General features: G+C 39.9%; 2 protein-coding genes across 5 annotated transcripts in view; one reads left to right on the forward strand and one right to left on the reverse strand.

Moving 5' to 3' along the window:
- Positions 1-3,272, forward strand: LOC148851701 (alcohol dehydrogenase 1-like). Its single transcript, XM_088943682.1, has 10 exons — positions 1-415; positions 848-984; positions 1,096-1,142; positions 1,267-1,592; positions 1,684-1,766; positions 1,863-1,938; positions 2,050-2,111; positions 2,266-2,361; positions 2,507-2,668; positions 2,783-3,272. Exons 1-10 carry the CDS (start codon positions 382-384, stop codon positions 2,897-2,899), a joined length of 1,140 nt encoding a protein of 379 aa, XP_088799808.1. The 5' UTR covers positions 1-381; the 3' UTR covers positions 2,900-3,272.
- A 774-nt stretch (positions 3,273-4,046) lies between these two features.
- Positions 4,047-24,397, reverse strand: part of LOC148851702 (uncharacterized) — a 32,393-nt gene continuing 12,042 nt past the window's right edge. Inside the window, exons 3-4 of one of the 4 annotated variants that reach the window (XM_088943684.1) lie at positions 5,708-5,791; positions 4,047-4,657 (exon numbers count right to left, since the gene is read on the reverse strand). In XM_088943684.1, coding sequence (XP_088799810.1) covers positions 5,729-5,791 — 63 coding nt within the window. In that variant the 3' untranslated portion in view covers positions 4,047-4,657; positions 5,708-5,728. The remainder of the gene's footprint in view (positions 4,658-5,707; positions 5,792-24,397) is intronic. The other 3 variants (XM_088943686.1, XM_088943685.1, XM_088943683.1) reach the window with 3 other exon arrangements.

Genomic DNA, 24,397 nt, shown 5'->3' on the forward strand with positions numbered 1-24,397 from the left:
GAGAACCTATTGATAATGGGTCCCCAAGCACTAGATATTTTGTCTAATAACATGGAAGCGGAGGACAATCACAGTGTCCTGGTTCTTGACTTTGTCTCTAGAGTTGAATTTCATCTCTCACCACGTTTGATGACAGAAAACCAGAAATAAAAACCAAGGAATGGTTTTAGTGAACGCCGTTGTATTTGTATGTTGATTAAAGGCTGTTTTCTAAAGATAACTTGTTTGGAAGAATAATTACTGAAATAGAATTAAGGTTATCTCTGTTTCCCTCCTCGTATAAATACCCCACAAAACTGGCTCAGGACACACCAACAATATACTCCCAAATCTTGTAGCATAGTAGAGCATATTTGAGAGTGAAAGCTTTTGAAATAAAACATGTCGACTGCTGGTCAGGTTATACGTTGCAGAGGTACTATCGCAACCCAGTAGTTTTTATTTGATCTCGCTTTCTGCAAACCCTTCATTCAGCTATTTATTTGTTGGGTCCCCTTGGGTCTCCTGTTCCTGGATTTATTTCTATTATACTTTGTTGATTAGAAATCCGTCTGTTGGGTCACTTGAAATTTGGGTCACCGATCTAGTGTTGTTTTGTTGATTCATTTCTCATAAATTTGGAGTTTGTTGAGGTCTTTAGTGAATTGAGTCCTGAAAAATGTACTCGGTTTCCATTAACTCGGAGGTTTAAAATCCATAATCTAGTGGAGTTGTTTATTTCGCAAGCCGAACTATTAGCTTTTCCAATTAGTTTAAACACTTTTGCTTTGAAAAGAGGAAAATAGAAGGTGGCAGCAAATTTATTCGTCTCATTTGCTGATTGATTGATTGCTTGTATTATCTGCAGCTGCTGTGGCATGGGAAGCTGGCAAACCGCTAGTGATCGAAGAAGTGGAAGTCGCACCACCACAGGCGAATGAAGTTCGTTTGAAGATCCTCTATACTTCCCTCTGCCATTCTGACGTCTACTTCTGGGAAGCTAAGGTAACTTCTTTCAGAGTAGTATATCTGCTTGTAACAGTTCAACTTATCATTAATGATGCTTCATCAGATGATATGATCAAATCAAAATGGGGGTGGTTTTCAATTTTGCAGGGACAAACTCCTCTGTTTCCTCGGATCTATGGCCATGAGGCAGGAGGGTATGTATTATTCTGGTCAAACAAATCCAGTTCTTACAGAATTGTTTATTAATGGGTTGGTAATATTCCTTTCTCCAATTTGATTGTTATCTAATTGGTTTTTCTATTTGTGTTCTCTGTTTAGGATTGTGGAGAGTGTTGGAGAGGGTGTGACAGATCTTGCCCCGGGAGATCATGTCCTTCCAGTGTTCACTGGAGAATGCAAGGAATGTGTCCACTGCAAGTCAGAAGAGAGCAACATGTGCAGCCTCCTCAGGATCAACACCGACAGAGGTGTGATGCTTAATGATGGAAAATCCAGGTTCTCCATTAATGGCAAGCCTATTTACCATTTCTTGGGCACCTCCACCTTCAGCGAGTACACTGTTGTCCATGTTGGCTGTGTGGCCAAGATCAATCCTTTGGCCCCTCTAGAAAAAGTTTGTGTCCTTAGCTGTGGTATCTCCACAGGTGAGGACTGAGGAGATATTAATCCAATTCAAATTTATGTTTTAACTCTGCATTTCTGTGATCTAACTGGTTTTTTTTTTTTTTCTTAAAGGTCTCGGTGCTACCTTGAATGTTGCAAAACCTCCAAAAGGTTCAACGGTGGCTGTCTTTGGATTGGGCGCTGTAGGACTCGCTGTAAGTCTCTGTTCCTTTCATAGGGGGAACTGTTTGTGTTTGTCCTTCAAATTGCTTTAATGAAGAACTGACTTCTTTTGATGCTATCGTGAATAGGCTGCAGAAGGGGCTAGGCTCTCTGGGGCATCTAGAATTATCGGTGTTGATGTGAACCCCAAGAGATTTGAGGAAGGTAAATGGTCCAGTCCTATGAAGAATTTTGTATTTGAGCACCATTGCTCCCATGTTCTACAATGAAAGTTGAAAACGTAAATGGGTTTTTCTTTGCTTGTCATTTCAACAGCTAAAAAATTTGGATGCACGGAGTTTGTGAACCCAAAAGACCACAACAGGCCAGTTCAAGAGGTTTGTATATAAAGCTCTAAAGCTTTTCTGTTTATCCAAATTTATGGTGATAAATACCCTGTTTCTGATTTAATTACAATTTACATGTAATTTTAACTGATGTAAGGTGAACTGTTCTAACTCAGTATTTGTGTTTATTGGATGCTCTATTCAGGTTCTTGCTGAGATGGCTGATGGAGGAGTAGATCGGAGCGTTGAGTGTACTGGAAACGTTGATGCCATGATCTCTGCATTTGAAAGTGTTCATGATGTGTGTGCAAGTTCCAACCAATCTCTCATTTCCTTCCTTTTTATCTATTTCCCTTGATGAGTGTTACTCAATGCCAATTGCCAAGAGATCTAATATATCTATGGTATTAGTTGTCTTAATTAAAAACATAAAATAATTCTCTCAGGGTTGGGGCGTTGCTGTTCTAGTGGGTGTGCCTCACAAAGATGCTGTCTTCAAGACCCATCCAATGAACTTACTGAATGAAAGGACTCTCAAGGGTACCTTCTTTGGAAACTACAAGCCACGCTCAGATCTTCCTTCTCTTGTAGAAAAATACATGAACAAGGTAAGTTTGTTAATGCTCACTATTAATTAATTATTTCAATATTCTATACCTATACATCCATCAATTTGTTCACATCCGTGCAAGTGAGACTCCTTGTCATTTTTGTGACTCTAGGAACTTGAAGTGGAGAAGTTCATCACCCATCAAGTCTCATTCTCAGAAATCAACAAGGCTTTTGACTACATGCTCAAGGGAGAAGGTCTCCGATGCATCATCCGTATGGATGGTTAAAATGGAGTACAGGCCCGCATCTGAATAAAGTGATCTCACATAAAATTGAAATAAAGAAAATAAAAAGGTCATTAGCCAATATTGATCTCAGGCTCTCAGCTGTCTTGGGTTGTAGGAATAGGAAGGTAGACTGGGCATGTCCAACCTTTGGCATTTTTGCAGAGTGACTGCATTCAGACATTTTCATCAATTTACCGAGTACTGGACCCTTAATTGAAATAAAGATGTGGGATAAAAAATAATTTAAGGAAGCAAATCTTTTGGGTTACTGCAGATAACCTACCTATGCTGTATTTTTTTTACCTACTTTCTTTTTGCTATCCAAAAAAAAGAAAAAAGAAAAAGAAAACAAAAAAACTACTTTTTGCAGATAGTCGTTATGTGGTTGTCTATCAATCTATTATCTATTAAGAGGAAAAATGTCCACATGGCTGTCTTTTTCTTTCTAATAAAGCTTGAAACCTTATTCAAAAGAAAACAAGGAGAAACAGACAAAATATTAATTATCTACTAGCATCATCATGCAGAAGCTCTTCAAAAAAAAAATTGAAGGTAAGAAAGAAGGAAAATTCACAAGCTAGCAGGAGAGAACAAAACAACTACTAAGAAGAAAATTTCCTGCAACCCAATGAAATGTGAACACATTAGTGTTTTAAACTAAACACCAGTTGATGTGATTTTGTTGTTCTTTCAAACATTGAGAATCTCCGGATTATCCTGCGATCATGGTCACAGCAAATGTGATCTCACAATATCATACAACTTTTGACAAAATGGTTTTCAATCTCACGGAGCATCTAGAAAAGTTACCACGGCCAATTATCAACTCTGTTAATGCAACTCCAAGGTTCTTCCCCCTTTGAGTGATCACAGACCCAACAAAGCTCTTCCCTCCACTCCAAAGCTTACCTTGGGCCGAAGGAATATTTGAGAAGATTGAAGCGGTGTTTCGCCAATGTGTATGGTGTTTTTTGAAAAACCAAATCATACATATCCTCAAACACCCTTTCAGTTGATGGGTTCCAGAATCCATTACATACTCATGGGATCCCACATGTTCTGCCCCGGTTCTGGCTCCAATCTTTTCTCCACAGTTTGGTTATTCGGGTCACTAAACTATCAAATTGTATTAGTCTACCAGAGAATATGGAAAGGATTTTTTTTTCTTTGTTCAAGAGAATGAAAAAAAAACATTATAACCACTGAAGCCACTCCTTTGCACGTGTGCAAGTTTGCCTGATGACAAAAAACATGCCATACACCTCGATACAAGATGAATATGGATAAGATACAGGGTTGGAACTACAAGAATTGTTGATGTATGAGAGAGGGGAGCCTACTATTCTAAATTAAACGATCCAATGGATAAACTCCCAACCTTTTCTCTTTAGTAATCTCATTTATCAAATCTTTGAAGTTTCCCAGTTGATGAAAATGGTTAGATACAAGTTGACTGCATTGCTTATCCACAGACCAGTGATCATCATCAGCCAGATACCATGAATGGACGCAACTTCAGGTGGCTGCATGAAATAAGACTCCCATTTGGAATATTGAGTCCTAAGCTCTGTCGTTGCTGGTTCCCTTGTGTTCCATACTCATTTGAGTTTGGTTCTCGATCTGTTGTAAATCCTCTTTAAAAAATGAATTGCTTGGTTCAATTGTCTCTTGTTCTGTAACAGTGTCATGCTTGCTTTCCCTCAGCTTCCCAACTTTGCCAATTGCAAGAATCAGCTTAAGCTGTTTTTGTTGTTGGTCCTATAAAAGCACCAAGGTGAAGAATCAAAACCAAGATCTTTATTTTGAACTTCCAGATTTCATGCTTCAAAGTTCTAGTTAAAACATATTAAAGGAAAGCAGCTACTGCTCAGACTGAGACATACACCTTTTTAGGGATGTTTGTGTCTTTCCGTGTAAAAAATAGAGGGTTAACTCGGTTAGTTAAGAACTCCTGATATAAATACATCTAAGACAAGAAGCCATTAGATAGGACTGATCATGGTCTGATCCCAGCCCAGAGCTATGACTTTATGTTATAATATTTTATATTATATAACACACAATATATGTTATACTTTATACAGTATAAATATAAAATATTATATAATATATAATGTCATAATCATCATTGTCTAAGCTTTGTCTCAACTATATAGGGTCGGCAACATATGTCCTATTTTGCCAATCTGTTATGTTCAATTCCATATTGATTGTTAAATTATGAGAGCTAAGAATCTGGCCTACAAAATTCTAGGCTGGGCTAGAAATGATCACTCCTACTATTAGATGATTTCATGTCACCATGTGCATGGGCATCCCTCAGATAAGAAATTAGACAATAAATTATACCATGACACATTGGTCACTGGTTATTGATGCTATTAATCAAAGTGGAGGTGACGTTTAACAGAACAAACGGAAAAATGTTTTCCTGACCTTACTGGGTTTAGACTGATACTGGTAATAGAAATAAAATTGAGTTTCAATTTCGACTAGTATGAGTTTCATGGTTCTGAGCCAAAAGCCAAGAATGGTTTCAACAGTATTCAAGTAACATTTTCCTATAAATATTGCATACTAACTGATTGACACTGCAATATTGAATAAAGTCAATAAACAGCCATGAGAGTCAGGTGTAGATGTCTGTATCTCAGCATATACCACACTAAGAAATTTATATGACTATCTAGCAGCACAGCTATGTTGAACTCACTTGAACTAAAGATGGTTAAAGCAAAACAGTGCTCCTAACCTACTTAATACACTGAACAGGAAATAAAATCATAAACCAGGATGGACAATCCATACCAAGAAAGTATAGTAGTAGAATCACCACAGGCCAGGTTCACTTCCAGTAAGAAATGGAGTAAAGGTCAGAATTCGCAACTGTAACTACCAGTCATGGATAAGTTGCATTATTAAAAAAACAAAGGACAAAACAAAGAAAAAAAACTTAAATGAAGGAAAATGAGAAGACAGTTCTCATAACCATGTGGTTGCTATTAAAATAAACCTTTACAATAAGAAACATAGGTTGTGTTTGGAACAATGCTGTTTCTAAACAAATTGGCATTCAACCGTTATTTGAGCCTGTTTATAGTTGAAAAAATCATATCTAAAAAATGCATGAGTGGAACCAAGGTTTAAAATTTCACAATGTATAGGGCCATATTGACCAATTTCCAGCCAATACATTACGATTTTTAATATTATAACCCCACACCCTCTCTCCCTCTAATAACTCCTATATTTAAAACAACTTTTCAAATTCAAATTTGTGTCATTCCTATTTTTACTCATTAATTCCTAAATAACCCTACTCAATAACCCCCTGTATCCAAGGCAACTGTTCAAATTCAAATTTGTCTCGCTTTTAATTAACTCCTACATTTAAAGCAATATTCAAATTCGAAGTTTTCATTTGAGTCATTTGTCTCGCTTTTCAATATTCAAATTCAAATTTGGCATGCCACTAAACTAGTCTACTCGAATTTGACACAACACTAAACTAGCCTATAATTTTTGGTATAAAAACTAGAAGTAGAAAGATTTGAACCCTAGTCATTAGTTTGTAATAACTAATAACCATAAGTCAACCACTACAACATACTCTAAGTGCTTGTCATAATAATATGCATTTTGATTCTTAAACTTACTCTTCTTAGTGGATGTTTGTGAATAAATGCTAAATTTGATTATTAAAATTTATATACTAATAATTATTAACAAAGATTGTATTGATTTTCTCAAAATTAAGGTATATAAGTACACATTTTAGTTTTTCCATCATTTTTCAATGGTTACCAATTGTGTCCAGATATGTCACATTTATATAAACCATTAAAGTATGGTTTTTTATATTTAAATTACTTAATTATAGTCATGTAACACTTAATTTATAGTTGTTAATATATTTTTTTTAGGATTGATCTATGTTTCCTAGTGTATCCATGCATATCTTTATTTTTCGTCCATATCCAAAGTGTATCCCACACGTCTCTTAACATTGCCTTTCCAATTCTTGCATTTGCAATACCTTGAACCTTGTGTGGGACTTACAATTGATGTTTATAGTTGAAACATCAAATTGACATTTCTTGCTCCAGAGCAGTTAAGTCTAACCATTCTAGATGAAGTGATTCTCATATGTGATGTGACAACACATATCTCTCACCAATATGTATTGATCAACCAAAAACGTTTAAGGTAGAAACAGCAATGGTACCAAACACAACTATAGTATGTCAATCAAAGAAATGCAGCAAAAGCCTTGAAATTCAGCTTTAGGAGATACTAAAACCTAGCACAGTTACTAATATTAATAATATTTAGACCTTTGGTGTTCATTCTGTCTCAATAGAATATTGTTATGGAAGAGACACCGCATGTCCAAAAAAAATTCTTATATCTGATTTCTGAATACAAAATCCATCAAACTAACATGGAAAAAATAACAAATGACAAACCAAGAGGATAATGCAGCTGGGACCTGTTCAGCTAATCTTCTCCAACAAACCCACCCACCCCCCCAAAAAAAGTAAAATAAGAAAAAAACATTAATCTGCTGCGACCATCATTGACCCCATTTGCATCATAGATGTATTTTAGGTTTCAGTTAGAGAAATCCAGAGGTAATCCAACATGCTCAGTTAGAGACTGATGGATGATTGCTGGGATTTGAGACTCAGATTGACCTCCTTGCTAAAATTTAGATGATATGGATGGGTCCACCAACCCCTAGGCCCTGGACACTTTATCAGGAAAGTTATAACCTTGGAATCCAGATTGAACACCTCATTGGAATTGATTCCAAGACCAGTGTGTTACTGTTAGATGTCAGACAGTCCTGGTGAAGTTGGGGCAGGGGGATGTAAGTACTATAAGGAACATTCTATATTGAGATGCCTTTGTTTTTTTTACTTCCTTAAGGGCTTGATGCTCATGGCACCTTTTTTTGTATTTGAATAATTCATTGTTGTTGATATTTAGGAAAAGAATGAGATAAAATGCAACCAATAAAAAGGTCATTACCCAATATTGGTCCCAACTATCTGGGGTCTTGGGAAGGGTATACTGGATACAGACCTAAGCTTTTCCTTTTTTTCAGCACAAAAAAGGCCAATCTAAGACTGAAACCTGCATTCTTATACTTGCCAGTCAGACATTGTATCACTAAACCAAGCAATGGTCCCTATATGCAAAAGATTACTGAGCAGAAACATCATGCAAACAAGATTTTTTTTGAAAGAAAGTTTTCTTATTGCAATTTGGAAGAATCTTATTAAGTTTATTTATTAAACACACCAAAGGCATGGAGAGAACAAAGTAAGAACTAATACACCATTTAGGCCAAATATCATCACAATCATCATTCAAGCCTCATCCCAACCATATGGGGTCAGCTACACTAATCTTGCTTCACCATTCCATTATGTTTAAAGCCATAGCCATTATTAAATTATTGGTGCTTAAAGCATTTCTTACTACCCCTAGCCCTTCTAACCCCTTGAACTTGCAACAAACCACTTCTTCTTACAGGTGTTGTTGATGGTCTTTCAGGCATGTAACCAACCATTTGAGTCTACTTTCTCTCAATTTATCACCTATTGGAGCTACTTCTAAGTTTCTAAGAATGACTTCATTTCTGATCCAATTCTTTCTATTTTTTTTTAATCAGTAAAAATCTTTCATTAATAACAGAGAGATTAAAATACAATAGCTAAAGATTGCATAGGAAATTGCAATCTCCAGCAATCAGTTACAATTCTGCCCAATACAATGAAGATCTATTTGCCCCTTGTTTTGCTAGGGTATCTGCCATCCCATTTACATCCCTTTTAACCCAACCAAACTGAGAGTTGAATTTCCTCGCAAGTGTGTCAATTTCTCTGAAAATAAACTTGAGCTTCCAAGGTGCTGATGTAATGTTTTTCGCCCAAGAGATGATTAATAGAGAGTCTCCTTCAATTTCTAAGTCTGTTGTTTCTATCTGCTCATCCATCTTTAGACCTTGAAGTAGGGCTAGAGATTCGGCCTGTATTGAGTCACCATAACCTATTGATCCATAGTAGAGTGCCACCGCCACACCCAGATAATTTCTAAACACACCCCCTATGCCTGCCCTTCCAGGGTTGCCAAGAGAACTCTCATCAAAATTCAGTTTTAGTTTGTTCCGTGCTAGTTGCTTCCATTCCATGCTTACAAGAACTTTGGGTACATCTGTTTGTGCTATTTCAGCCCAATTCCTTAGTATCTCATTCGTGGAGTAGTTTCTCAATATCTCCATGGTCTTCACCCAATGTGCAGTTCTGATTTTTATGGCTTCAATAAATTCCTTCACTGTTTTGCTTTTTCCTGAAAAGATTCTTAGGTTTCTTTCCTCCCAAATAGTCCATACTGTAGCTAATCTCACTGCCTTCCATATACATTTTCCCCTTTTCTTCTGTTGACACAGGAAAGAGGGGCTGAATAGACTTACCACATCCTGTGGGGGAGCCCATCTGCATCCAAAGAGAGAACAAACAACATTCCAAATACCAGAAGCAAAAGAGCAGGATAATAGTAAGTGGGTTAGAGTTTCACCGCATCCCAAACAAAGGACACACACATGACGAGAGAGGCAATTGTTTGGCCTCCTTTTCTGTAGCACATCACAAGTGTTAACTTTCCCTATGAACACTTCCGAACAGAAAGCTTGTACTTTTGGAAGGATCGGTTTAGTCCAAATTTCTCTCACTTGGAAGCTCACCCCCATAGGGTTAATATGAGTGAGCAAACCAAAGAAAGATGCACAGGAAAATAAACCATCAGAAGTTGGGGACCACACTCTACAATCAGCTATAGATTGGTCCAAGTAGGCCCTCTCAAGTGTTGAAATCACCAGCACTAGAGACTCACAGTCATTTTCCCTCAACCCTCTTCTAAAGCCAAAATCCCAAGAGATCCTTGATTCTGAAAGCACACCAAACCTAGCAACAGGTTTGTTTTTATAGTTTGATAAAGAGTAGAGGTCTGGGAAATTGAACATAAGAGGCACATCCCCAACCCAAAGGTCTTCCCAGTATAAAACATTGTTGCCACAACCAACATCAAACCTGATAAATTGAAGAAAAGTTGGATATACCTCAAAGATTGCATTCCAGGGAGAGGATGGAGCTGCATTGGGTGCTAATTTTGCATCCCAACCATTATCTGCATCACCAATGTAAGCTTTTAATGACCCTGTGCCACAACCTTTCTTCCTCACAAGGGAATCTCCATAGCCATTTCCCTAGGAGGGCCTTGTTTCTCTTTATTAGGCTCCCTATACCTAATCCACCCTGGTCCTTAGGGTAACAAACTTGCTCCCATTCACAAAATGATCTTTCTTTTCTTCATCTAGCTCCCACAAAAAGTCCCTCATAATCTTTTCCAATTTCCTAGCTATTTTCACTGGGATCATAAAAGGTGGAAAGGAAATAAGTGGGAAGGCTTGCAAAGGTTAATCTTATCAAGGTGATTCTTCCCCCCAAGGAAATATAATTTCTCTTCCACATTGCCAACTTCTTCATGAACCTCTCTACCACCGGTTTCCAGAAGCTTTCAGCTTTTGGACTCCCACCCAAGGGCATTCCTAAGTATTCTAGAGGCCAATTTTTCACTTCACAACCTAGTAGATTTTCCATGGCTTGGATATCCCCCCCTTCAATGTTGATTCCGGCTACACAGCTTTTTCCCCAATTGACTTTTCAATTTGGAGGCCTACTGAAATTCATCCACCAATCTTTTCAGATTCCTTAAACTGGCTTCATCATAGCTTTCACAGAAAATAATTATGTCATCAGCAAATTGCAAATGAGACACCACCACTTCTGATCTACCCATCCTCCAACCTTTAAACTGGTTTTCTTGATCAGCTTTGGTGATTTGTCTACTCAAAACCTCAGCCACAAAGGTGAATAAGAATGGAGATAAAAGGTCACCCTGTCTTAGTCCTCTTTTAGCCTGGAAGAAATCCTTTGCTACCCCATTCATCAGAATAGAAAAATGTGCTGAGCTAATACATTCTTTAACCACATCCTCCATCTTTCACCTAGCCCCATATTTTCCATTAAATTCAACAAGAAGGACCAATCCACCATATCATAAGCTTTTTCAAGGTCAAATTTACGAATCAAACCTTTGTCACCTTGTTTTCTCTTAGCTGCCACACACTCATTTGCCACTAAAATTTGATCCACAATTTGTCTCCCCTCTACAAAAGCTCCTTGATTCTGAGAGAAAATATAGGGTAGTACAGTCTTCAACCTACCAGCCAGGACTTTAGTAATGATTTTATACAGGCTACCCACAAGACTTATCGGTCTGTAATCCTTAGGGGTTTTGGCCTCCTTCTTTTTTGGCATTAAAGCAACAAAAGTTGCATTTGCTCCAGGTGATAATTTTCCTTCTCGATAGAACTCCACAAATACATCCATTAATTCATCTTTCAAAATTTCCCAACAATCCTGATTCCACTCATCCATCTTAGCGTAGCATTTCTGCTGCACTCATTTTTTGGACATGTTGTTTCTTGACCACCCAACACCCTGCTTTATGTATCATAAATGGACTTAGAATTGTTTTATAAATTTTCCCTTTTAATCTAAGTGGTATTTGCCTATCACATAAAACTCTAGTTATAGTCCCCCATTTTGTTCATCTTAATCTAATTCTAGGGGCAACGTCCTCATCAATCTCTCCCTGATTATAAATTATCAAACCAAGGTACTACAAAAGGTCACATTGAGTTATCTCTTCATCTCCAATCCTAAGCATATCTTTATTTATGCTCCTATTATTATTAAAATTACATATCATATATTCTGTTTTAGTCCAATATATTTTAAAATCTCTTGTTTCTAAGGCACTTGTCCAAAAGCTTAATTTTGCATTTAATCCTTCATTAGCTTCATCAATTAAAACAATGTCATCAACAGACAAAATGCACCATGGAACCTCCTCTTGAATATGTTTAGTCAATTCATCTATGATCAATATCAGATACAATAAACAAATGTCCAATGAATATTACATTCAGGAAGCTTCACAGCTACAATTTCAAGGAGAGCTTGATAGCTTTTTCTTCAATAATAAAAGAACTTATTGATGACCAAAAGAGGAAGCATGACAGATACAACAGGAGAACCCATTTACATCAGGTATAGAACTAGTACTAAAACCTTAGAAAAGCCAGTCATGGAAGATGACCAGCGGCAAGGTGACATGACCGGCGGCTTCAGAAGAAAGTCGGAGGGTTAACCCGGCAGCAACCGACAGCAGTCGGAAGGGATGAATGGCAAAAACCAACGGCATCATCTTCCTTTTTCACATAGTTTCGGACCCAAGGGAAGAAAAGAAGGGCCCTCGAACCTACAAAGATGGCCAGTGGGGGGAGAGTAAAAGTTAAGGCAAACCTCGCTTCAGATTTCCTAGAAGTGGACGGAGGGGACAGTGAAGGAAGGGTTGAACTTCCTAGAAGCATACCTGATGGGTTCTTTCGATTAGAAGGGCTTTGAGGTAGATGAAATCCAAGTGTGGGTTAACAGAGCTTGGAGAGGTTTGCGAGGGGTTGACGTGATGCGGCTAGACGCAAAAAGATAGTTGTTTGCTTTCTCTTCCAAGGGCGATGCTCGAAGGGCGCTAAACATGGACTCAAGACGTTGTAGAAGAGCCTTGCTCCATTTAGAGCCTTAGTCTAAGAACGAAGGGGTTTAGCAAAGGGCAGAAGTTATCAAAGGTCACAAATGGGTAAGAGTGTTCGGTTTGCCGCTACACTTGTGGTGCAATGAAGTTGCCCAATAAATAGGAGACATGTGTGGAGGTTTTGTGGAAGTTGATGAAGGCAAAGCATACAAAGAATCATTCGAATGCATAAGACTCAAGGTGCACTAGAACGGAATCCCTCGGTCCATAAATTTGGTGGTTAAAGAGGAGATGTGCGTTGTCATCATCTAGTCGGAAAATAGAATAGAGATATGACAAGGTTGGTGGACTTTAAGTCAACGGTTCCGATAGGTGTGGAGCTAGCCCAGAAGGCTTTTGCTAGGAAGCCGATTGAAGAGGAAGTGAGGTTGGTGATGGTACTCAAGAAAAGGGGCAAACATGGGGGGAACCTGGACGGATCAAAGAGGGGATCTACAAGAACCCATAGCGGTCACTAGAGTCTCTAAGGAGGAGGGTTGGACAGTGGTAGAACGAAGGAAAGGAAAGAAACGAAATCATAGTCGTAGAACCAAAAAGGAAATCCAATGGATATAGGGGGCCTTAGTCGGGGAAAGCCGGTCAAAAGACAAGTTATGTTCAAAATTCAAATGCCCCGCTCCCTAATGGGGTCAATATGGACATCCTGGATAAGTTAGCAGTGGCAGTAGTAGCCCACTTCAAAACAGTTGAACAATCTTTGGGCCAACTGGGCCTTGGATGTGCTCAAGGAAACAGTAAAGTCTCTTTGTTAGCCCATCGAGACCCCAGCCCACTGCGAATCAAAAGCCCAGAGAAGAACCCCAAGGTAGGTTCAAGGCGTTCGTACGGGGAGGGAAAAGGGAAAGGTAAAGCCCAGTTAGAAGTTTCAACACCTTCTTCTTCAAAGTATGAGGGATCTGAGTTTGGGGAAGGGTTGAGCTTTTCTAATCTGTGGAGTGAAGATGGAAGGCAGGAGAGAGAAGGAGAAGTTTTGTTCAGAGAACGAGACACATCAAAGAGACTTCCCAGCAGAAGGTACCTTAGGAGACGAGCATCCCCACATTGCTAGTCAGCTAGTTGGGGGTTCAATTGAAGGAGAGGTGGCAATCTCGGCTTCTAAGGAGTTAATCCCAAAGACAGATTTCTTGGAAAGAGGGAGTTTCGCAAAAGTTATAGCTGCTCTCTCTTCCCAGAGTGCAGAGAAGCATGATACCTTGGCGATAGTTGTTGCAACACTTGAAGATTCATGTGAGTTTGACGGTTTTCCAACTTTAGCTGAAGCTCAAATGCAAATAGCACCAGAACCACTAGCGGTTATCCTCCCAGCCGGCAAGGTCCAACAACCCGACCTCAACATGTGAATTTGAGGTACGTAACAGAAAACGAAATCTCAAATTGGGCTCTTTCCAAATTTTTCAATTTTGGGGAATTCCTAGGGGTGTCCTTTAAAGGGCTTGAAGAGGAAACAAAAGCCTTGTTGGTGGCCGTCGAAAATAGATTTCTAGTAGAAAAAGGAAAGAAAAATAGGAAGCAATCTAAGGAGCTATTGAGGTTAGCCTGGGGATTAAATGACTGTGCGGGAGGCGCGAAAAAGAGTTTAAATTCGTCAAAATATCAATAATGGAATCTTTAAAATTAATCACTTGGAATGCCAGGGGCCTAGGGTCAGATAGGAGGATGGTAATTGGGGGCTTCTTAAGGGATAAGAAGCCAGATTCCTTGTTATTACAAGAAACAAAACTACAAAAGTTAACCTTTCGAGTTGTTAGGACCATAAGGGGTTTTGATTTGTGCGACTGGATTGAAATCCTAGCTATAAACACGGCAGGAGGAGTGGCACTTATCTGGAATAACAGCTCTTTCAAAATGCTAGATAAACAGGTGGAAGATTTCTCCATCTCAGCGAAGTTCATGTGGGAAGCAACTAATTTGTAGTTCACTGTGACAGGGATCTATGGGCCGGTGGAGTCAAATTTAAAGGAAGATTTCTAGGAAGAGTTAGACTCAGTTAGAGGAAGGTGGGGAAGACCTTGTGATGCAGTAGGGCTGGAAAAAACTAACACAAGACAGAAAGAGAGAGGAAGAGAGAATAGAAAGGGTAGAGAAAGAGAAAAGAGAGAGAAATCCCAAGGAATCACTCCAAGAGGTCCTAGAATCACTCTAGGGTTTGTAGGAATTACTCCATACAGCAAGAGAGCTCTTAAGAAATCTTCATTTATTCATTCATTAGCTCAAAAGGAAGAGAATACATCTATTTATATAGTGACTTGAGTGGCCCGGAACACTGTTCACCATAATTACAAAAAGTGCCACTCTGTCTTGTGCATCAAGAAACAAAATAACTTTCTATCTACTAATGCAAATAAATTGAGAGCAGCCCAAGTCCACATCGGGCTGGTCAAAATGACGAAAATACCCCTGACCAGATCAGTCCAAGTCCCAAGAGTCTTCTCCATGCCAAATCAGAACATGTTTGTTGGCCTTTTTCTTACGAGAGTAGGTCTTATAATGCACGGACTGATCCCCATCATCTCTCCCCGGCTTGAAAGAACTTGACCCTAGCAAGTTAAAGGCATGATGTTGCTCATAAAGTTCTGGGTTAAGATGATACAAATCTTCAACTGTAATCCATGAACATTCTGAAAGAGGTAGATTCTTCCACTTTACAAGAAACTTTTGATAACCCCCACTTGTTGTAGAAATCAACTTCTCATCAAGGATGTCTTTAGGCACATTAATAGGTGGAACCAAAGGTAGCTTAGGCAATGGGACTATGGGACAACCACTATGGCCATGATATGCACTTAGGTCTTCAACATTGAAGATTGGACTAATCCCCATTTTGCTTGGCAGCTCTAGGACATAAGCATTAGAACTGATTTTCTTAGTGATCTTATATGGACCTGCACTCTTGGAGTGAAGTTTCTTATAAAAGCCCTTAGGAAAGCGTTCAAGATGTATACGCACCATAACCATATCACCCTCCTGAAAATCAGCTAGGCGCCTATGTAAATCAGCTATGGCTTTGTATGCATCATTGCTAAGAGCAATCTTGCACCTAACTTCATCATGGATTTCTCTCATGTGGCAAGCAAAGCCTTCAGCCTCTATGCTAGTCCTGGCTTCTTGTGGCAAAGACACTAAATCAATAGGCCTCTTAGGCTGAATTCCAGTAACTATCTCAAAGGGACTTCTTCCAGTTGACCTGTTAACTGAACTGTTATAAGCAAATTCAGCCATAGGTAGGATGAGATCCCACCTAGAAGTATGGTCATCAACTAAGCAACGTAGCAAATCACTGAGGCTCCTATTAACTACCTCAGTTTGGCCATCAGTCTGAGGATGGAAAGAATATGAGAACTTCAGTTTTGTATTGAGGAGTTTCCAAAGTGTCTTCCAAAAGCAACTCATAAACTTAGCATCACGATCAGAAACAATAATAATAGGAACACCATGTAAACGAACAATTTCCCTAAAGAATAGGCTTGCCACATGTGAGGCATCTGATTTCTTACTGCAAGGAATAAAGTAGACCATTTTTGAGAACCTATCTACCAGAACATAAATTGAATCATGACCCCTTGTTGTCTTGGGCAGACCTAGGACAAAATCCATAGAGAGATCTTGCCAAGGCTCATGTGGAATTGGTAAAGGGGTGTACAATCCTGTATTTTTCTTTCTCCCTTTTTCCAATTGACAAATTTTGCACTATTTTTTTTTTGATAAATGAAATTCTGCACTATTTGATCACACGATCAACATCAACGTTAAGGCCAGGCCAATAAAAGCAACCTTCTACCATAGCGATGGTCTTGTCACGCCCAAAATGCCCAGCAATTCCACCTGCATGTAACTCCCATATAACATAATCACATAGTGAGGTGTTAGGAACACACAAGCAAGTTCCCTTGAACAAATAACCATCACGGATAGAAAAACCAGGATATTCAGATTGTTGTCCAGGTTGTAAAGAACCATAAATGATGCCGAAATCCTTGCAACCATCATAATCTTGCTTCAAATGATTGAACCCCACAACCTGTACAGACATAGAATGAAGTATATACACCACTCAGCTCAATGCATCAGCTACTCGGTTATCGACACCAATTGTATGCTTAATCACAAAGTTATATTCTGCTAAAAATTCAGCCCATTTCTGATGTTGACTACTAAGATGCTTCTGAGATTTGAGATATTTGAGTGCCTCATGGATGTTAGTGGGAGTAGGCCAATCAAGTAGAAGCACCTTGTCAGGATCAGCCTTGACACCTTCAGGGGATATAGCAAATCCTAAAAAGATAACAGTAGGCGTCATAAAAGAGCACTTCTTTAAGTTGATGTAGAGCCTTTCTTGGCGTAAAACTCTCATCACTTGACATAAATGGTCAAGTTGATCATCAGGAGTATGATTGTATATAAGAATGTCATCAAAGTAAACAACCAAGAAACGGCCAATAAAAGGACGAAGTACCTGAGTCATAACTCTCATGAAAGTGCTAAGAGCATTAGTTAAGCCAAAAGGCATAACCAGCCACTCATAGAGGCCATCCTTTGTCTTAAAAGCAGTTTTCCATTCATCTCCAAGTCGAACCCTAATTTGGTGATATCCACTTCTAAGATCAATTTTAGAGAAAATTGTAGCTCCGCTCATCATATCCAACATGTCATCTAAGCGTGGAATAGGGAACCGGTACTTGATTGTAATCCTGTTGATTGCTCTGCTATCAATGCACATCCTCCATGAGCCATCCTTCTTGGGAGTGAGTAAAGCCGGTACAACACATGGGCTGAGACTCTCTCTAATGAAGCCCTTTTTCAGTAGATCATCCACTTGCCTCTTCAACTCACCATGTTCTATGGGATTCATTCGATGTGCAGGCAAATTAGGTAGTTGAGACCCGGGAATCAAGTCTATTGCATGTTGGACATCACGTAGAGGTGGTAATTCATCAGGCAACTCTTCTGGGATCAAATCTGAAAAATCAGCCAACAAGTCTTCAACCTCTTTTGGCACCTTTGAAATAGGGGCATGTGTTGGTTTCTTCACTTCTTTCACTATTAGGCCTAAACAAGGCCTAATTCTTTGCTTTCCTCCTCAAATTGCTTCTTGTACAGCAAGAGAGGCTGCTTCTTTTGTTCAACTACTTGTTTTGGGGCTGGAGCTGCCTTTTGAGGAGTCTTAGTTCGCTTCTTGATCTCATCAGGTGGCATAGGTTTCATAACAATTCGCTTTCCATTAAATAGAAAGTAGTATGTATTCTCTTTCCCACAATGGTATACATCCCTATCGTAAAGCCATGGTCGGCCTAATAGAATATGTGTAACATTCATAGGAACAACATCACACCAAATATCATCAATATAAGACCCATAGGAAATAGAAACAAGAGCTCTTTGTTCTACCTGAAGTGTCATCTTGTTTAACCAAGCAATCTTGTATAGTTGAGGATGAGGATGTGCAACTAGATTGTTGTACGAAGCCAAAGTTTGTCTCCGCTCTTGATAAAGGTGAGGGAGATCATTGTACGAAGCCAATCTTCTTTCTTTTCTTCTTTATAGGATGCTAAAATGCATCTAACAACTCCAACAAGATTGCTGTCATCTTCTTTTTCATGTTCAGACCCATTATACTCCTCTTCACCAAGGCCGCCTTCATCATCTTCCACTTGTCCTTCCTTCTCACACCCTATGTGTAGATTTTTATTAGGGCATTGAAATGCATAGTGGCCCTTTCCACCACACTTGAAACAAGTATTTTCTGTTATTTCCCTTTTATTAGCATCAATCATGATGTTCTTCCCCTTGTTATCAGCTCCCTGATACTTGGAACCATTAGACCTTACTGGAACCGCATTATGAAATGCAGGTCTAGTGACTCTACCCTCATCTAAACTCTTACTTGCTGTTGTCTCCCCATCTTGAATACCAAACCTCCTACTAGTCACTTGCTTCAAGCTCTTCTCTATTTTAAGAACCATCTGAAAAGCATCATCTACATCATAAACTAGTGTAGTCATCATTTCCCTTTGAATATCAGCCCTTAAACCATTCTAAAATCGGGCTAATTTTTTATTCTCACTTTCTGTAAACTGGCATCTAATAGTAAGCTCATCAAACTTCTGCATGTACTCAGCACAGATAACATGTCTTGTCTCAATGCCATCATCTCATCATGAAGAGCATCTTGGAAGTCATTAGGCAAATATTCCTCCTCCAAGTAATGCTTCATATCTTCCCAACGAGTGATAGGACGCTTACCCATATTCTGTAATCTATTCTCCAAACTCCACCATACTTTTGCATGGTCTACAAGTTTAAGTTTAGCAAATCTAACCCGTCTTTCATCTGACATATCAAACTAATCAAAGTATTCCTCTAGTTCTGCCAACCAATTGGAGAAAACTCGTGGATTGATATCACCTCTAAAACTAGGAACTTCTATCTTCACTTTACTAGTAATGTCATCCTAATAGTCATCTATATTAGCCTTAGAATGCTCCACCAACTCATCATATAAATCATTTAAAGTACCTTGAGTTTGTAGAGTTCAAGACCTTAGGGACTTGATGGCAGTCCTTAGTGGGTGGTTCACATGTGGACCAGTAGGGTTATTGGTGTTAGAACCCTCTGCTTCAACAGTTCCGTAGAATACCATGGGAGAGGAGAGGAAGTTCAAGCTGGCGGGGAAATGGAGCCAAATCTTTCTTGTTCGAGCAGGGAAGGACAAAGGAGAAGGTTCACTTGAAAATCAGAGAAGGGAGCAGGGCAACGATTCTCCTACCGGAGGAGGCGCGTGTGTAGTTGAAAGGTTTTGTAGATGGAACTGTTATTTCTTTACGGGAAGAAGGTTGGAGAAACTCGTTAACCTGTGGGAGTAAGAGGTTCGAAACTGTGCTAAAGAGGAATGGAAATGGGTGGTTTATAATGGTTACCGAACTCTTTGGTAATAACAAAAGGCAAATGTTGTGTATTCCGGAAGGCCAGAAGCGGAGAGGGTGGGCTTCCTTCGCTTTTAATCTTCAGGCTTTTCTTTTGGAGGTCAAAGGGTGAGTGGAAGAAGTCTCTGGCTTAAAGGTGCCTTGCTTTAAGCATTACCCTTAAGTTTTCGTGTCTAGCTCGAATGTCCTCCGACGAGTAGCTTTGAAAGAAGGGAGTGAGAGCTAGGAGAAGAGGATGGTCCTAGTGGCAGATAGGGTGATAGAAGATTGGACGAAGGTTTTAGAAGTAGTTGCAGAGAGGTTGGGCTTAGATGAAGATGTAGTGTTGTTGCCTTTTGCTGAAAAGAAAGCTTTATTAGATACTAGCAATAAGAAACTAAATTTCCATACATTCCTTGTAAAGGGAAGTTTGATTCAGGTCCAGAACTAGACTCCAGTTTGTAACGAAGTTGAATCTAGAGTCGGCAGCTTCTGGATCAAACTTCTCAGTCTTCCTTTCAACCTTTGGAACGATCAAATACTAAGAAAAATTGTCAGAGCATTGGGTGGAATTCTGTTGGAGGTTAACTTAAGAAACTTGAGAGCTGTGGAACTTAAGGTTGTTGGGATCAAGCCAGAGTACTTGCCTCACGCCTTCGAAGTTCTCTCAGAAGATGCCTGGTACAAGGTCTGGTTAGCTTCAGAAGATGAAGCGTCACTCTGGGGAAGACAAACAAAGGTTGAAGGAACTGACGAGTCTACAGGTTGGTGTACATGTGGCCTTCAGGGGCTGGTAGGAAAGCTTGGTGTGTGTGGGTGAACTACAGAGGAAGGGGAACATTCGCAAGGAGTAAAAGGGGTTGGTGCGTGTGGATGAACTTCAAATTTTGTTGAAGTTGGGTTGCTTAAAGAGGCTGGCCCGTCCTATGCTGATGTGGCTAAAGGGCTAAGGTTCGGATGAGCTCAAAGTCATTGTCTAAATCGGTTTTAAGGAAGGCTGGGTCGGACGGGTCAATGGGTGAGCCTTCACATGGGGTGGGGCAAGCATCGGGTGGTTTTTTAAAAGCCCACGTGACAACTTAAGTCATAACATAGGACGGGGCAGGCATGGGGCGATGATAGATGGCAACATTCATCTATCATCATCTAGGTCTCGCCCTCTCGACTATGGAGGGGCTCAGATGGCGAGCAAGGCAGAAGGACGCCATCCTCTATGCTGGGTCCAACGACCGGCCAGCAACGCACAAAAACACAACATTTCTGATCGCCCGAATCCACACTATTTGAGAGTTAGAACAAAAGAGAAGGAAGAGGCTAACCAAGGTTGGATAAGTTGTGGCTTAGATTCTGACTATGATGAAAGATCGGAAGCCTGTGGGAGTTTAGGCAGTGCGGCAGACAAAGCTCTATCTGAAGAACAGAACAGGGATTCTTTCAACCTGGATTGTTTGTTCATAGGGGATTTCGGTGGGGGAGGAGCTGGTGAATGATCTTAACCTAAATTTGGCTGAGCCCTTCCCTAGTTCTAGCGCTTTGCAAAAGGCTGAAAAGGAGATAGCTCGGGTCATCTTAGAGCTGAACAAGGGTACCTCACAGAGAGGTACATACTTGGTTACAAAAAGGGGTCTTTGTGTTGATACAGCGACAGGGATTTTCTTCCCCCAACTCGGGGAGACAGAGTGCTATAATTTCTCAAAAACGGAAGTGACTACCACTCCTTCGCCTATGCTCTCTCCTCACATCTCTGCCTCAGGTAAATCCCTCAACTCTGTCAATTCAGTTTTGGCTACTAATGAGCGCTCTGTGTCCCTTGTTCCAGATTCTCCTCCCAACCAAGAGTCGGAAGCCCTTGATCTGAAAGCCACAATGCGTCCACAAGGGGGGAAGTAGGTGAGAAAACTTGCAAAGAGAAAAAAAATACGAAAAATCATAGAGAGCCTTTTGGGTGAAGTGGAGATGAAGGAAATGCAGAGAGGGAGCATGGAGGGGACAAAAAGGGTTGTTGTTTGAGGTAATGTGAGAATGAATGAGAAGTTTACTAGAAGTGAGGAAAGTGCAACTTTAGAAAAAGAGGAAACTAGTGGGGAAGAGTCAGTTGCAGAGTTTGTGAAAAAGTTGGGGTGCAAGCTAAAGAACCCGAATGATCTAAAAGCCTACATGCAAAAAAAAGAGGACAGCAAGATGAAGAAGAGAAAGCTAAGTGAAGTGGAGAGATTGAAAAGAGATATTGAGGGGGACAAGAAGTTTGAGGTGAAATGGGATAGAAGAAAAGGGTCTAAATAGATCTTGGAGAAGTTAGGGTTAAGGCTAAGAGTTTCCTATGAGAATCCTAGGTTGGAATGTGAGGGGGTTGGGCAGCATTAGGAAGAGAGCGACAATTAAAGAGGTAATTAAGAAGTTTAATCCGAATGTGATAAAGCTTCAGGAGTTCAAAAGAATGGATTTTCATTGCAAATGGGCAAGGAGTGTGTGGAGTCCTAGGGGTATAAAGTGGGTGGTTGCTCCCTCATGGGGTTCCTCAGGAGGGATTGTGACCTTGTGGAAAGAAGAATTGCTCATACGTGTGGAGGAGCTAATTAGAGATCATTTTATCTCCCTAAAGTTCAGACAGGTGGACGATGGGTATGAATGGGTACTAAGAAATGTGTATGGCCCAAATGACTATAGGCAGAGGGAGAAATTATGGGAAGAATTGAGTGACATTAGAGGCCTCTGGGATGGACCTTGGTGTGTGGGAGGGGATTTTAATGTAGAGAGATTTACAGAGGAAACCAACAACCCCAAACAGAGAGTGACAACAAGTATGAGGAAGTTCAACCAATATGTGGAATCTTTTGAACTTAAAGAACTTCCTTTCCTAAATAATAATTTCACTTGGTCCAACCTTCAATCAAGGCCAATTTGCTCTAAGTTGGACAGATTTTTGTTCTCAACAGATTGGGAGGAACATTGGGACAATATTACTTCTAGGGCTCTCCCAAGACTTACTTTAGACCACTGGCCTATAGTGTTGGTCAAGGAGGAAATAAGAGGAGTTGGGCCCACCCCTTTCAGGTTTTGAAAACATGTGGTTGACTCATCCGGATGTCACTGAGAATATCAGAGTGGTGGGAGCAAGATAATCCACTAATTGATTGGGAGGGAATGAGGTTTCACAAGAAACTCCAATACTTAAAATCACAATTAAAGGAGTGGAATAGGCTGAAGTTTGGCATATTAGAAGAGAGAAAACAAGTTCTGGTGGAGCAAATCGAGGATTTGGACCTGAAGGAAGAGAGAGGTTCCTTTGGAGAGGAAGAAAGGAAGTTGAGATGGGTTTTGAGGAGGCAGATGGAGGACATCTTGGTTAAGGAGAAAATCAGTTGGAGGCAAAAATCCAGGTGTAAGTGGCTAAAGGAGGGAGACAGAAAAACACAAGGTTTTTCCATTCAGTGGCAAATGGGAAGAGAAGAAGAATTTAACCTCTAATTTGGAAGTTCAATGGGAGAGTGTGGTTGGAGAGTGTGGTTGGAGGGTTTGGATTGGCCGACTCTAAGTGCAGAGAAGAGAGAGTGGTTAGAAAAATGTTTTGATATGAAGGAGATAAAGGAAGCAGTATTCTCAATAGATAAAACAAAAGCTCCGGGTCCAAATGGTTTCACAATGGCCTTCTACCAGGACTGCTGAGATATTTTGGAGAATAATCTTAGATTAGTTTTTGAGGAGTTCCACAAAAGGGGAGTAATAAATTCGGGCTTGAACTCAACTTTCATTGCTTTGGTCCCAAAGAAGAAAGATGCATCACAACCAAAGGATTTTAGACCTATCAATCTGGTGACTAGCTTGTACAAAATCATTGCAAAGGTGTTGTCTCTCGGGATAAAGAAGGTGCTTCCCTCTATTATTGCACCCAACCAAGGTGCTTTTGTGGAGGGAAGACAGATCACCGATTAGATTCTCATTGCAAATGAGAGCTTGGAAAGCTTTAGGAAGTCGAAGAAGGGAGTGGTTTACAAATTGGATTTGGAGAAGGCTTATGACTTGGTTGATTGGTCTTTCTTGATGGAGGTGTTGAGGAGTTTTGGTTTTGGAGACAGGTGGTGTAAGTGGATTTGGGGTTGTGTTAGGACTTGTCATTATTCTATCCTGGTGAACAGGACTATGGTTGACTTCTTTCCTGCGTTGAGAGGTCTAAGACAAGGAATTTGATGTGTTTAGGAGATTGATCCATAGAGCAGACTCGAGGAATTTGATAAGAGGGTGGAGAGTAGGAAGAGAGGAAGTTCCCTTAACACTTCTACAGTTTGTAGATGATACTATCTTGTTCTATGAAAGAGGGAACTTCAATTGGATCTGGAATCTAAAGTTGACAATACAACTCTTTTAGCAGATATCTAACCTCAAGGTGAACTTTGATAAGAGTTGTGTGGCGGGAGTGAATGTGAATTAAAGGGACCTAAGGGAATTTGCAGGTGAGCTAGGTTGTGCAATTTTGGACTGGCCCCTGACATACTTGGGCCTCCCTTTAGGAGATAATCCTAATAGTATTAGCTTTTGGACTCCGGTAGTGGAGAGGTTTGAGAAGAGGCCGGTGGCCTGGAAGAGAAATTACCTTTCTTTAGGTGGGAGAGTCACTCTCATTGGGTCTACCCTAGCTAACCTTCATGTCTACTATCTGTCAATGTTCTATGAAAGAAGGAACTCCAATTGGATCTGGAATCTAAAGTTGACAATACAACTCTTTGAACAGATATCTAACCTCAAGGTGAACTATGATAAGAGTTGTGTGGCGGGAGTGAATGTGAATTAAAGAACCTAAGGGAATTTGCAGGTGAGCTAGGTTGTGCAATTTTGGACTGGCCCCTGACATACTTGGGCCTCCCTTTAGGAGATAATC

The sequence above is a fragment of the Nelumbo lutea genome, chromosome 5, assembly GCF_056320005.1.
Source record: "Nelumbo lutea isolate HS-2025 chromosome 5, American lotus-T2T, whole genome shotgun sequence".
Taxonomy (NCBI): Eukaryota; Viridiplantae; Streptophyta; class Magnoliopsida; order Proteales; family Nelumbonaceae; genus Nelumbo; species Nelumbo lutea.

Bases quoted from the DNA above. Each gene is read 5' to 3' on its own strand.
- LOC148851701 (XM_088943682.1), top strand. From the start codon at position 382: ATGTCGACTGCTGGTCAGGTTATACGTTGCAGAG. The intron at 416-847 runs GTACTATCGCAA...TATTATCTGCAG, and splicing joins TCAGGTTATACGTTGCAGAG to CTGCTGTGGCATGGGAAGCT. The intron at 2,362-2,506 runs GTGTGTGCAAGT...TAATTCTCTCAG, and splicing joins CATTTGAAAGTGTTCATGAT to GGTTGGGGCGTTGCTGTTCT.